This window comes from Poecilia mexicana, unplaced genomic scaffold (genome assembly GCF_051168715.1).
Source record: "Poecilia mexicana isolate PSO_F unplaced genomic scaffold, ASM5116871v1 scaffold_8, whole genome shotgun sequence".
Classification (NCBI taxonomy): Eukaryota; Metazoa; Chordata; class Actinopteri; order Cyprinodontiformes; family Poeciliidae; genus Poecilia; species Poecilia mexicana.
In genome coordinates, this window is record NW_028263377.1 from 24,625,791 (window position 1) to 24,640,378 (window position 14,588).

Here is a 14,588-nt window from a genome sequence, read left to right on the forward strand (position 1 = left end):
TTTCCAGTAGATGTGGGGTTCTCCAGAGCTGCCATCCTGCAGCTTTTTGAAGCAGCCCTTATCCAGCACCACTGGATCAAATGAATAGCTTGTTACCAGGCCTTTGCAGAGCTGAATGACATCCTGATTAGGTGTGTTGAAGAAGGGGTGCTTCTAAAACTCCAGGATCTCTGGAGGGCTGGATTTGGGGACTCGTCTCAGTACAATGTGCTGTTAGTCAGCCTCTGCTGCCTTGCACCAGAATAGTTTGTTCATTGTAATCCGTACAGATGGCAGACATTAAAATGGAATGTCTGGTTCAAAAATGTGAAAAATGTGCAAAATTTATATTTTGCACATTTTTGGGTCTCAATTCTAAATGCTTAAAAAAAAACAAATGATATTTTTTGGTAATAGGTTCATATTTTTTGGTGTCTGGAAAATGATGAGTTTCACAAGCCTCCTGAATGTAACAGGGCACCTTCTGCCTGTTACCTAGCAACCCCAGCAGAGCTCCAGGACTTTTGGTTTACAATGGCTGCTGGAAAAGACGAGGGTTTTATTGTTGACTTACCATCCAGAAACCACTTGCTGCATTCTCGTTGGTTGTGCAGGAGGCTGCACTTCTGCTTTTCAAAGAACTATGGTTGTACATTTGTGCATCTGTTTGTAGCCATTTTCACCTGAGTGTAAATGTTGAGTTGGGGGCAGCAGCTTATTTGGATTTAAAGCGAGAAGAAGCAGAACTGAGCAGACTAAAATCTCATTATCTAAAAATTATTTTGTGCAAAAATCTTATGAACATGTTTTGTGTAAACCATTGACCTATCCTAATTTGTTCAAGAATTGGTTAGCTATAAACTAAAACAAGAAAACAGTTTACTGAAGTGCTTTTATATTTGGAAAAATATTAAGTCAGACCTTCACTAGCTGTTGTATAATTCCCACCCGGCTTGAGGTAATATTTGAGAACATTTCAGGATGTTCTGTATCAGAAAATGTTCCTTTTGCTCCAGAGAATCAACCTCCCTCTGTCTCAGCTATCCTCTGTGGAGAAACTCAACATAACTACTTCCAAATGTGATATATGGCGGTGAACTTATATCCATAAACACCAGCAGTACTTCAGAAGAGCACTGGAACAGTCACAGAAGTGGGACAGAGTGAAAAGCAGAAGCTAACGTCGCCGATGAAGCTGTAGCCGTTAGAAGAAGCTCCCTCTTGGTTTCGCCTTTTGTTCAGCTGTCTCTCGCGTGCAACAAAAGATCCCTCAGCCTTTGAAAAGCATGAATGCTTCTGTAATTTACATAATGTGGCTCCCATTTTTTTTGTTTGAAGTGTGTCTGATTGTTTAATTTCAATCACACCCTCATTAACATTGAAATTTTACACCTTTCATATTTGGAGCTCTTTTATCACACACCCCGCCGGCTGATTGTGACGCCGGCTCACAGAAAGATGTTCGGAGGGGTTTGTGTTTCTAAGAGCCGGCGCTTCGCCATCAGACGCATGTTTGGCGACCATCAGGTGCTGATAAACCGGACTGACAGACCCGCTCTGGCGGAAAGTCTTCGTTTTCATTTCTGTTGGTGTCTGGAAAGTCATGTGACGTTTCAAAAACCTTCCAAATGCAAAGTCACAAACCCCGACGGCACTGCGCCTCACCCAGCAAAGAACCGTTACCTAGCAACCCCAGCGGAACTCCGCCCGTTACCTAGCAACCGAAGCTAGGCAGTGAGTGTTTACTCCTCGACAAGATTTATACCAAAGGCTTTTCCAGCAAATCTATCCCAATTTGGTGATTTACTTGATGATTCTGATGATTTATAGGAACAGCAGCAGCAGCTTCTACGCCCCACAAATCTGGAACAAACTTCCGGAAAATCGCAAAACAGCCGAAACTCTGAGTTTCTTTAAATCTAGACTAATAACCCGCCTGTTTAGATTTGCTTTTGTACCGTAATTAATGAAACACTAGACAACATTTTGGAAAAATGTAATGTTTTTTGTGTTTTTATGATATAAAGCACTTTGAACTGCCTTTTTGCTGAAATGTGCTATAAAAATAAACTTTGATTGATTGAATTGGAGGAGTTTGAAGGCAGATGAGGTTCAGGAAAATGTTACAAATGAAATCAGCAATCTTATTTCTCATTTGAGCTTTTAGTTGACCTGGAAAAGATGAAGAAGTTTTGAGCACAGTCACATAAAAAGAGAAATGAGAACCTTCCCTTTTAAACTTCTTGCTTCAATTCAGTGGATTTGTTTTGATCATTCTCTCCAAAATGGAATAAAGAAATTCATTTTTATCCTTCCGGCACAGGAATAAGGTCAGGCCATGGGTTAAGGTTTAAATGCACTTTTCATCCGTGAGTCATCCGTCTTTTCTTTATCTCCTCTCCAACCAGGCAGCCAGACTTTCTTATGATCTTTGATCAATAGTTGAGGGTCTCTGGGGGTCTTTTAATGTTTTCTCTGAACTTTGGCTGCTTTTTTTGTTCATTCTCAGTGCATTGGCCCATACATTTCCAAATGATTGTTTTTCCTGTCTGGTAAGCCACTTATTTTGTATTTATGAATTATTCTGACATTAAAAGGTCCTTGAACTTGACGTATGAGTCAGTGTGGAGTTTAAACTTAATCCACAATTTATGAAGCCATTTTTAGGTTCCTTTGAAAATCTTTTTCCAGAATTTTGTCACATTTATTCCTCTTTAATCCATGAAAAATTACTGAAGATATCATATTCTGAGTCCATATTAAGCAGTGAGCAACACTGTTGAAAGTGTTGTTCACTTTAAAAAATCAGGTTTCACTAAAACAGTCATTTTCCAACAAGATATTATAATATATACCTCCAAACTGTAATTTGTTGGTAAGCTTGTTGCAATAAGCAATAAATAAATTAATTGCATGATATTTTCCATTTCCATAATTGTTTTTTCTTCTCGTGTCTCTATTTCCACCAAAGTCTGGTGCTTTGGTCTCAACTTGCTTCTCTTTTTGAAGAATCATTTTGTTTACAGAGACTTCAGTGTCCATTTTATTTGTTGATTTGTTTAGTTATTTTGGATATTTACAGTGTTTTCCATTTCCAGTGTTAAATGCTAATTAGAATTTAAAGTTTATTGATCTTTGAGAGGCTGTGCTGTATTACTTTAATATTACTTCAAAATGGTCTCAAAACAATATTATGAATTTCTGGGACAATTTACTGTTCAACAAAATGTGTTATTGTGACAGGCCTATTTTTTTTATCAATCAATCAAATTAATTGTTATAGCACATTTATAGTTCACAACTCTAAGATAAAAAGTCATTAAAACAACCTACAGTTTGAGAAACCAGTAATAAACGTTACATTTTGTCAATCATCAAAATCATTAAATATGTTGGTCAATGTTCCATTTATTATGGTACAAAAGCAACTCTAAACTAAAACTAATGCAAATTTTTGACAGACGGAGACAACTGAACGGTGAAGCGGAGAAATTTTCACCAGTGATGGTTTTGTTTCTGTTCAGTCGAATTCTCAACAGGTTTCCAGAAACTGGTGCCGCTTACGTTTCCAAAATGTTTCGGATAAAAAAGGTTTGTGTTTCGCCACAGCACGGCGAGAGGAAAGGACAAAGCAAACACTTGTTGGATATTTAAATCAATCATCACAGCAGTGGGAGTGAAAACTCAGCGTGTTTTCAAAGACATGAATTCCAGGGAAATGTTTTTTTTTCCTGTGTGTTTTAGCTGGAGAGACGAAGGTACAAACTGTGATGATTGTCTGAAATCTGTGTCTTAAAAAAGTCTCTGGTTTTCCTCTGAGGAACCTCGGCTCGCTTCTGAAACTGCAACAAAGTAATCAATGGAAAGACTCAAATGTCAAAATGATTATTTAATAATCAGGGCTGATGCCATACAATGCAGCTCTCAAGTTACTGTGTAATTATTCAGCATGAACCCGGCGTTCGTCTGGACTCCTGGCCAGAGGCAATTATTAACGAATACGAGGAGGAGGGTCTGAATACGTCTCTTTCTATTTACTGTGTCCATTTCATAATTGCTGAGGGCAGTAAAATTATTAATAGCAGGTGGTTAAAAGTATTGAAGCAATTAAACTGTTTTATTTAAATAGTTATTACATGTAGCCTTTTATTTTTACTGCTCATTTTTTAAAGATCTCAATGAAAATGCTCACTTTTCTCAACAATCTGGTCTAATTATACCGATAAATGCCGTTTAAATTGGCCAAATGTGATTTTTAAGGCAAACAGAACAACATAAACAAATCAAATTTGAGTCAAAAAACATGAAAGTTTTCAAACAAGAAAGGTAAAAAGTATTCAAAGGGCATCATTTAAACAGTTTGTATGAATCGTTTGGGGCTTTTCTACCAACGTAGCTGCAATCAGACATCTTTACTGTCCAAGTTTTTCAAGTTTCCTAAAGCTGCAACTTTGCTCTTTCTCCTTCAGTCTTTTCCTAAATGTTTTTATTTAAGATGCTGATTAACCTGTAGATGTCGCTCGGTCTGATCTTTGGGATGACTTTGCTGAGGTGTCCACTGCTGGGAAAGTTTTCCACTGAGGAATAATTATTTTCTCTGGAGAAATATAGATTTTAATTGCATCTTTTCAGATTCATAAACGTTAGTAGTAGTGAGTTTTATGGCTGTTGCATCCTGTCAGAATAGTTCTTGATGAGCAGCATGTAGCAGATAATTTTCCTCTAAAGGAGACTTTTAAAACTTCAATTAAAGTAGCATGCTCCTCTCATCTATTACACCATATTTAAAAGGCTATATTTCCTCTGAGTGTTTTCTAAATTTGCCGGTGTGTCTCTCAGGTCCACAGAAAGACCTTAAACCCAGTGTTCAACGAGACGTTCCAGTTCGGCGTGCCGCTGAACGAGCTACATTCCAGGAAGCTGCATTTCTCCGTGTACGACTTCGACCGCTTCTCCAGACACGACCTGATAGGTCAGGTGGTGGTGGACAACCTGCTGGACTTCAGCGAGGGCAGCGGGGACAAACCCATCTGGAGGGACATCGTGGAGGGAACGGCGGTAAGACACAAACCGAGAAACGCTCAGAGTCCGTGTGACTCGAAGGTTGTGTTGGTTAGTCAAGTTCATTTTTATAAACACGTTGCAGCGTGACGTCATGGGCGAAGGTCCTGGAAAAAAGCTGCTTGCTAACAAAGACTACCATTGGTTTTAGCTGTTAAATTATCAATATACCAAGCTAAATCTTAAATGTACATAAAAATAGTGAAACAGTGCTTTGCTACTTGTCAGCTGTCAACACTAGCTTCTACAATGAGATGAAAAGGTCAAGAAATGCTTTAAATAAGAAAAATAGAGAGGCAGATGAAAGTAGGTCAACTATGCTAGCTTGACTTTGAAAATCTGGCATGTAGATGTGCTGTGGAATTCAGTGTGTTTCAGGTCAGTTATAAAATTTCTAAAACGGCTCTTCTGACGAAGAGAAGCTGCCGAGTAAGGCGTTCAGAACTGGACGGATGTGCTCTGTCTTCCTGGTTTTAGTCAGAATGCCAGCAGCAGCATTCTGGATCAGCTGCAGCTGGAGGATTGATTTTCTAGGCTGACCTGTAAAGACTTTGTTGCTTTAATTAATGAGACTAAAGCTAAACAAATGAATGAGTTTCTCTAGATATTGTTGAAACATTAGTGCTTTACTCCTGGAAATGTTCTTCAGGTGATAGAAGACCGACATTGTATTTGTCTTTATGTCTCTAGGTTCAGGTCTGATTTAGCTCATTTTGTACATCTTAACGTTAAAGTGGTAACGTTAAGCATTTTATGTTTTCTGTGATGAATGAATGAATGAATAAACCTGCATAGTGTAACAGATAAAAATCTGCTAAAATCGCATGATGGGCATCTTCCATAAATAAAACTGTTGCTTATTTGTCTCATAATCCAACAATGACTAAATTAAAACTAAAAATTAATAAAATTGTAAAAGTTTGCTGTGTTTTACAATCTGCTCACATCCTCCTGCTGCTCAAAATGATTTGTTGAAACAGAAACGTGGTGGTTTCATCATGAAGGCGTAATGTTGGTGTAGGTGAACGCGTCGGAGCCGGGTCAAAATAATCTCAGATTCAACTGAATTTTTCTTTCCTCAGACTGAGTTTTGTTTTGTTTTGTTTTTGGTAAGTCTGTTTTCTTGTAGCAGTATGGCTGCGTCTGTTTGTTTGTCTCAGTCATGTTTAATAAATGACATATATGGATACCTGCAAGGCAGCTAAATAAAATATGTTGTTTAAAAATTTATTTTAACAGGCTAAAACTTTTTTTGTGAAAGATTCTGAGTTTTGAAATTTGTTTAGCCTTCAAATGGAAGCAAATGGGGAAAAAAGAACTTCATTAAGTCTAATCAGTTACATTTTTTAATTTGATTAAACATTTTTCAGTCCTGAAGGAGACACTTTTATGCATAACTGTTTGTTTTTGTAATTCTCCTTCCTGCCACTAGAGGCGATGAAACGAGTTGCTGCCATTAAATGACGACTGGCTTCCTGAAGTGAATAGTCTGACTTTAGTTGGAGTAAAAGCAGAAAGAGATGACCCAATAACTTAAAAAAAATCTATATGACATAAATTATATTATATTATAAATTCACAGTGGTTTATCTCATATTTAGATTATTTACAGCTACCTGCAAATAGTTAAACCAGCAAATACTTGAAACCCTCTATAAAAATTCTAAAAACTGCCTATTTTAATAAATCAAACAAAATATACCTTAATATGCATTAATACGCTCTGTGGAAACTGTTTTAGCGCTACAGCAGAAGCTAGCATCCATCGTCGCATTACAGTTTGTTGCCTGGAGATGAGATACGTTTTGAATCTGCACTGAAATAATTTAAACTTTATAGACAATTTAAAGTAGTTTAATTAATCCAGTTAAATACTTTAATAAACAGCAGCTGCCACAGTAAATAGACTGATCCAGCTGTTGTTTGTTTTATATGATTTCTTTGAGTTAGAAATCCACATAATTTGCATTTCTATTCCAAAAACCTCATTCAGGAAAGTTATTTTCAAAATATTAGATTCACTCGCAGTAATCTGAGATCAATAGTTCAACAGACTAAAACTCGATATATTTATGTAAGGCAAACAAGTCGCCACTTCTCTCCCAGCAGGCTTTAACTAGACCTCCGATCTCGTCTGATCAAAGTGCTGAACTGCTTCCTGTTGCTCTGATTCAGCTGGGCGGTTCTGGATCCAGTCGGAACGGTGGCATGCTCAGGTTTTGACGGTAAATCCAGTCTGGTTTCTGCTCTTGGAGGAGCGGTCCGTATGGAAAACAGTCAGCCTGCAGGATAGATTGATTTAAAGTCTGGTCATGTGAAAAATCATCTAAAGAGAGTCTGTATAGATTACTGGGAAGGAGGCCGAATGCAGGCCGAATCCAAACTTTGTATTGGTTTACGTTCAACTTGATTTATATGAAATATTCATGGAAGGCTATTAGCAAATTAGACGGAGCAGAGCTTTAAAAATGTTGGCACCAGGGTCTAATTTATTAAATAAGTTTAAAGCATCAGTGTATATCAGTGCTTCACCTGAGGAAGTGTTGATGAGTGCGACTCTGACCGGAAAGCAGGGATTTTAATGGAAGATGGCAGGGAAGATAAAAAATATCTTCCCTTTAAAGGTAAAGTTTAAACTTTACCTTTAATAACAAAGTTACCTAATTTTTAAAGTGCAATCAGTAATACTTTTATAACAAATTTATATCAATAATCATTTATTGGTTAATGTCAAGTTGTCATAACAAAGACATTTTGAATAATGTCAACTTTGTATTAAAAGTGTCATAATTTACCGAATGACGCTTTATGACAACAGTCATAAATATTCATGAAGGCTTATTCATGTTCATGACGTGTGTTATGTCATGTTTGACAGTGTCATGTCAGTCTTATTCACCCCCCTTCAAATAAAGCATTACCGAAACAACTTGTTGCTAGGTAACCAAAGCTGGGCGGAACTTGAAACAAATTGTTGCTAGGTAACCAAAGCTGGGCGGAACTTGAAACAAGTTGTTGCTAGGTAACCAAAGCTGGGCGGAACTTGAAACAAGTTGTTGCTAGGTAACCGAAGAATGAGTGAGTCAGTAGATTCCACCAAGCTAGCTCAGCAAGCCGTGACAGGCTGATCATTTCCCAGAATGCTGGACGGATCTGGATCAACGTGAATGTCCTGTAGATTGAATGTTGAATATTTTTTCAGCTGCATTATACTGTTCATTTATAGATTTGTTTATAAGTTAATATTTTTCCATGTGTTTTCTCGTTTTATTTATTAATTTAAGTATATATTTATTTTATACATACATACACTTTATATCACACTTGTGTATATATTTTTATGTTGTATTTGCCAATATTTACCACTTTATTGATCATGTGTATATAATATATTATGTGTATATAATATATATTATTATTGGTTTATTTTCCAGCTGTACTTGATACAAGTGAAATCTCAGGTTTTTCAGAAATTGTCCGCTTATGAAAATCAATCAATTAGATCAATCAACTTGCATCTCAAGTGACTTTCCTGTAGCTGAATCCCAGGCTCCCTTGGTGACAGAGGGATCTGTGTTCAGGGTCAGATCTGTGTGTCCCTCTGTGTTTTTCCAGCTGAATCTGTTCGGATCAGAGCGTCTCCACCTGCCTTCTCATCTCTGTTCGTGTGTCTGTCTGCAGGAGAAGGCTGATCTCGGGGAGCTTAATTTCTCGCTGTGTTACCTGCCCACCGCAGGCAGACTCACCGCTACAATCATCAAGGCCACCAACCTCAAAGCCATGGACCTGACAGGTTTCTCAGGTGAACAAACTGCACATCATGAGGTCATCAACACATTTACAGGAAGCGGCTCCCTCTAAAAACTCCTGCTTTTGTTCAAAGCTTTCTCCATGAAGTGGTAATTTAGAAGCGTTTGGAGCCTCATCAGATTTTAATAATCTAATTCAATGACACGTTACAATTTCATTTAGACACCAGTCATTAAGTCTACAGCAAACTCCCACTGTTTTCTACGATTCTTCTTAAGTTTGGTTGGAAATATATTTCATACATAAAGGAAAGCTATATAGAATTGCAAAGAGAAAAGAATATTTTATGTATTTATTTTCTTTTACAAATGGAAATCTTAAAAGTGTGGCTTGCATTTGTATTCAGCCCCACTGAGTTGATATGCTGTAGTTACAGCTGCTGGCCAGTAGGGGGTATTGTTCTATCAAAGTTTGCACATGAAGCGGTTAAAATTTCTGCCCATCCTTCAGGGTAAAACAGCTGAAACAGTTTAGATGGACTTATTGAGGAAATGAAGAATCCCTTTGGATAAAGAAGTACAGTACACTGGCTTGTAAATAATAAAAAAGAGTAAATGTCCACCAAAAAACTCATTAATCTCTGAAATTTTCTAGAAAAAACTTGAGATTCAAAAGTCAAAAACTTTTGACTGTTGGAATTTTTCTAAGTTTAAAAAGTGATTTTGACTGTTGGAAAACTTTCTAAGTTTGAAAAGTCAAATATTTGACTTTTCAAACTCAAAATTTCCTTGTTTATTGTTGAAAATTTTTTGGAGCTCAGAAATTTCCTTATATTCGTTAGAAAATCTGAATTTTTCTACCTACTTTGGCCCTAATAAGCCAGTGTGGAAAAGGTTAAGATGCAGAAAGGCAATCTGAGTCGATATGACACAGATCCAGACTAAATCACTTAGAAGTTGCAGATAAACTTTGATTAAACCCAAGGGTGCTCAAAGTGTGGCCCGAGGGCCATTTCCAGACCCTGGACTGATTTTTTTTTGTGGTCCCCAGACCACATTTCAAGAAAAAATTAGGACAAAATTACAACTTCTAAATCCAAATCTACTTACAGGAATGTTATATACAATATGAAATCTAAAACAAATTGAAGGTTGTCATTGTAACAAGAGGAAATCAAGGGGTGTGAATACTTCTGCAAGCCACTGAATTTAAACCCTCAATGTTGTTGCCAGTTTTGCTTAATGTTGCACAATCTGAAAGCATGTCTAGAGAAAGGTAACAAATGGTGTAATAAGGATTAGAAACTAAATAATGCATGAGATGGGAGCGATTTTTTTTGTTGTTGCACACACCAACAGATTACGCCTACATGCTGTTATTATTGCCCCATTGATCTCAGCATGATTTAAGAGCATCAGAAGATACCGACACGTAGTAGAGGAACTCGGATGCGTGTGATTATTCCCGGCTGCTGTCGCTGAGCGACGGGATCCGACCTGTTCTGCTTCTCCCCTCCCTTTGTGTTGCTAATCCAGCTTTGCCTCGGCGACTCGATTCTCACCAGCTTTCATGTGTGACAGATGCAGATACGCGCGAACTCTTATCTCACGCTCCGTGCTTCCATCCTGCGTGTATCTTCTTCTTCTACAACTAATTCCCGTTTTTCTCTCCAGACCCGTACGTGAAGGCGTCCCTGATATGCGACGGACGGCGGCTAAAAAAGAGGAAGACCTCCATTAAGAAGAACACGCTGAATCCCACGTACAACGAGGCGCTGGTGTTTGACATTCCCAATGAAAACATCGAGAGCGTCTCCATCATCATAGCAGTGATGGATTATGATTGGTGAGGCGCTGTTCAGTCGCCGCTCGCTCCGGGCGCTTCGACAACAGGCTGATCGTAACTGGGAAGCAGCTGTTTGTCAAAAGTCTTTGTGCATGCGGCATGTTTGATTTTGGGGCCCGCTGTCGAACACGACGAGGGGCCTCCTGCAAGACGCCCCCCTCCTGCTGAATGATCCCTTTTTTACATAGATGGGCAGCTCATGAATAAGCATGATTTATGCTAATGGGGAAGGAAGACGTGCGGCCCTGCCAATGTTTATCTCACAGTCACTTGCAGCGTCACTTGGCTGCTTTATGTGTTTGTGTATAATTGCACCGCCTCCCTGTTATGCTGTGTAGACGCAGCACTTGGCCTCTGTATAGGTGTTCATGTCTGCCTGATGTCCTTCCAACCCCTGCCAATCTTTTCTCCAAAGCTTAAAGGTGACCTATTATGCTTCCGTGAACAGTTTACGATGCGCCTACCATCTACACACTGAAAGGATTTTGATCTCTTTTCAAAATGTGTTGTTTTAGGGTCCTCTCACTTTGAATCCAAGTTATCTGCTGGCCACGCCCCCCAACTCAACATTTACACTCGCAAGTTAAATGTCTGCAAACAGATGTGCAAATATAGACACATTTCAACATGACGTCACAAACGTCCATCTCCCTGCTAGAGGGCAAGAAACTGCTAACTGACAATGACTAACTTTGGTTTTAGCTGTCAATTTATCAAAATAACGCGCTAAATCTGAAATTTACACATAATATATAGAAGAAAAACTGCCAACTAGGTAACAGGTTAAAAGATGTTACATCTCACAGGTTTGGAAAAAGTTTTTAAAAAAATAGCGAGGGAGAACGAAGTAGCTCAGTTATGCTAGCTTGACTTTGGTAATCTTAACATGAAGATATGCTGCAGAATTCGGTCTGTTTCAGTTCAATTTAAAAAAAAAAAAAAAAACGGCGACCGTAACAAACTCTGACAGATCAGAGCGTGTGTTTGAATTAGTAAATCAACCACGGTTTGTGTTCAATCAGAATCAACATTAATTACATTAATCATCAGAAAAATAAACAGCGAGCCTGAAAACATTAAATTGTAACAGCCTGAACGTTCTGTCGTTTGTGTGGGAAATGTTTTCGTGTTTTTTGGCGTCGAGTCCTGATACATTTGTGGAGCTGTTGTCAGTCAGTTGTTATGGCAACGGGTCTTCGTGTAGCATAATCAACACAGAGTAAGAAAAACGACGAATTTCAGCCATTTTTTTCTGCGTTATTTTTGCAGTTGCTGGAGCGCACTGCACTAAATTAATAAAACTTCCATTTGCAGGTTTCATTTTAACATCCATAAGGTTTTTCAAATGGCTGATTTTCCAGATACCAAGAAAACATTAACTTAATGACAAAAACCAGCTCAGTGGTCGTTTTTTTAAGTACTTGGACTGTTTTTATACTTGTATGGAGGTATAAAAATGTTCAAAATGTGAATTTTGCATAATAGGTCTCCTTCAAAGCCAATAAATGAGCTTCCCTTCATTTTTGTGAAACTCTACTTGTCCTTTCTTGTCTCCTCTCGCTGTCAGCATCGGTCACAACGAGGTTATAGGCATGTGTCGAGTGGGCAGCGACGCCGACGGTCCCGGGAGGGAACACTGGGCGGCCATGTTGGCAAACCCTCGGAAACCAATAGAGCACTGGCATCAGCTCGTTGAGGTGCGCACACGCATGGTTGATTCAGAAATAACAGATGGTTAATTCATCTTTTAATGAAGAGGCATGATCTACCACTGGAAAATGTTTAAAAATTCAGCCTTTAATTTATTCAGTGTTGGGAAAATCTGTAGGTAGGAAAATAATACCTCACTTTTCATTCGTAGTTTAATTTTCTGTTTTCTTATGAGCAGAAATATCACAAAATGTCCTAATTATGAGACAGTTTGATTAATATCACATTCATGAGATTTGAAGTAATATATTTTTATTATTGTTTCTATCAATTGTTTAATTTTGAGTAAAAAAATTCTTTAGACAAATTATTGTCAGATTTAAAGTTGTACATATGTTCAGTCTGAAAGTTATGAAAAGTAAATAAAATTCAAGAGATTGGTTTAAAAGTCATAATTATGAAACTAAAAATCATAATTACAATACTTGATTTCAATTTTGAGTTTGAAAGAGTATGTGGGCTAAAAGGTCAATTTAGAAAATTATGATTAATTAGTGATTGGACTTGATTAAAGTTTTTAATCAAGTTAATTGCAGGGTTTATAATAGAATATATTCATTGATCTCCAAGGGGAAATTGCTTAAAAACTGTATATCGACAAAATAACCCAGCATTTAAATTAGAAAATCCTTTTTGCTGCTGAATTATAAAAACAGTCATCTGAGCTCAACAACAGATATTTATTGTTTTTAATCTGTTATTCAACCATCAGATAGTCAGAAATGCGGTGGACGCTGACATTAGCATTGGGAACTTATGCTAGCTCCTACATGCTAAGCATTGAGACGCTATTTTAGGCTACAATACCTTTGCTAACAAGCCAACTACTTTTAGCAAAACTTGGAACAGGAATAGTTTTTTCCTGTGTCCAATCAGATCGTTTCTTGGAGCAGAAATGAATCCCTAAGAGAAGCTGCTTCGTCGTCCATTGCTGTTGTCTGCATAGACATAATATAAGGATAGACGCCTCATGGACCGCTCTCGCCTATTGTCGCTGACGAGATTTAGGGCGGCCATCTTGGAGCGGTACTCCACTCCACTCAGCGTTATGCGTTTAGCAGCACAATGACGTATCAGCGGATTTAATCGATCATAACACACTTTTTTGTTACTGTAAACCATATTCAAACATCTATCAAAGCTACATTTATAAACAATTGTATTTTTTAAGTATGTTTTAATACATAGTTCACCATATTTAAATATGCTTAGTGGCTATAACAATAGAATAGGAATGGAATATTCTGATATCGATGTATGAAGAGCATATTACAAAGCACACACCCGTTCATAATTTATTTAATAAATTATTTAGTAATATCAATACATATTTATATAACTATACAAACACTAATAAATAAAGATTAATAATGGCACAAATAAATAATGAGTAATAGTGAATTATATATATATATATGCTTATGTTTTTCAGCCAACGAGTCCAAAATCCGATGTGATTCATCCGTGCTGCAGTGAATCCGTCTCTCTTTATAGATTTCTCCCTCTTCTTCCTCACATCGTGTCTTTAGGAAACTTTCCTTTTCTTTTTTTGTGACGTTTTTTTATGATAAAACAATAACAGGAGATTTTTCCCCTTACAGGAAAAAGCAATTGGTACATTCGTATCAAAGAGTGCCACAGCCCCCTCCCCTAAGCCGCATATTGTGGTGGACGGCCCCCACTCTGATTAAAACGGTGAGTCGCTCATGTGTTTATTGGCCCGGAGCATTCCACAGATAGCATTAGCTCTCTTGGACTCTGACTTTTTAATTCCAGCACACGTCCACCGCTGTGTGGCAGATGCTCTCTGGTCCAATTAACACGGGGGCATCTAGTCGGGTCTTAAAAAGCATGACCAAACTGTGAGGGCGCGATAAGGCAGAGGCTGTGAAGTCCTCAGATGTTGCAGCTCAAAGGCTCTTCTCTGCAAAAACACAAAATATTGCCAAGAATTTTTCTCTGCAAAAATCTTAGTACACTTGAAATGAGACAAAACAAACATTTCAGGAAGATAAAGAAGCTTGTTTTAAGTAAAATAATTTATTAATGATGAAAAAATACTACTTACACTGGCAGATTATTTCACTTATAACAAGATATTTGTTATAAGTGAAATATAAAACAAAGGATTAGAACAATGCAAAGAAAATAAAAACAATACAAAATAAATCCTAAATAATATGAGAATAAAGTCCTAAAGTTACAAGAATAAAGTCATAGTTTTGTGATTTTATTATCGAAGT

The 14,588-nt window shown here is 37.6% G+C and overlaps 1 protein-coding gene across 1 annotated transcript in view; it reads left to right on the plus strand.

Moving 5' to 3' along the window:
- The window catches only part of syt3 (synaptotagmin III), a 38,904-nt gene extending 24,730 nt beyond the window's left edge, over positions 1 to 14,174 (plus strand). The window contains exons 6-10 of the mRNA XM_015010033.2: positions 4,819 to 5,037; positions 8,722 to 8,842; positions 10,464 to 10,635; positions 12,203 to 12,332; positions 13,947 to 14,174. Coding sequence (XP_014865519.2) covers positions 4,819 to 5,037; positions 8,722 to 8,842; positions 10,464 to 10,635; positions 12,203 to 12,332; positions 13,947 to 14,036 — 732 coding nt within the window. The 3' untranslated portion in view covers positions 14,037 to 14,174. The remainder of the gene's footprint in view (positions 1 to 4,818; positions 5,038 to 8,721; positions 8,843 to 10,463; positions 10,636 to 12,202; positions 12,333 to 13,946) is intronic.
- Positions 14,175 to 14,588: the final 414 nt, after the last annotated feature.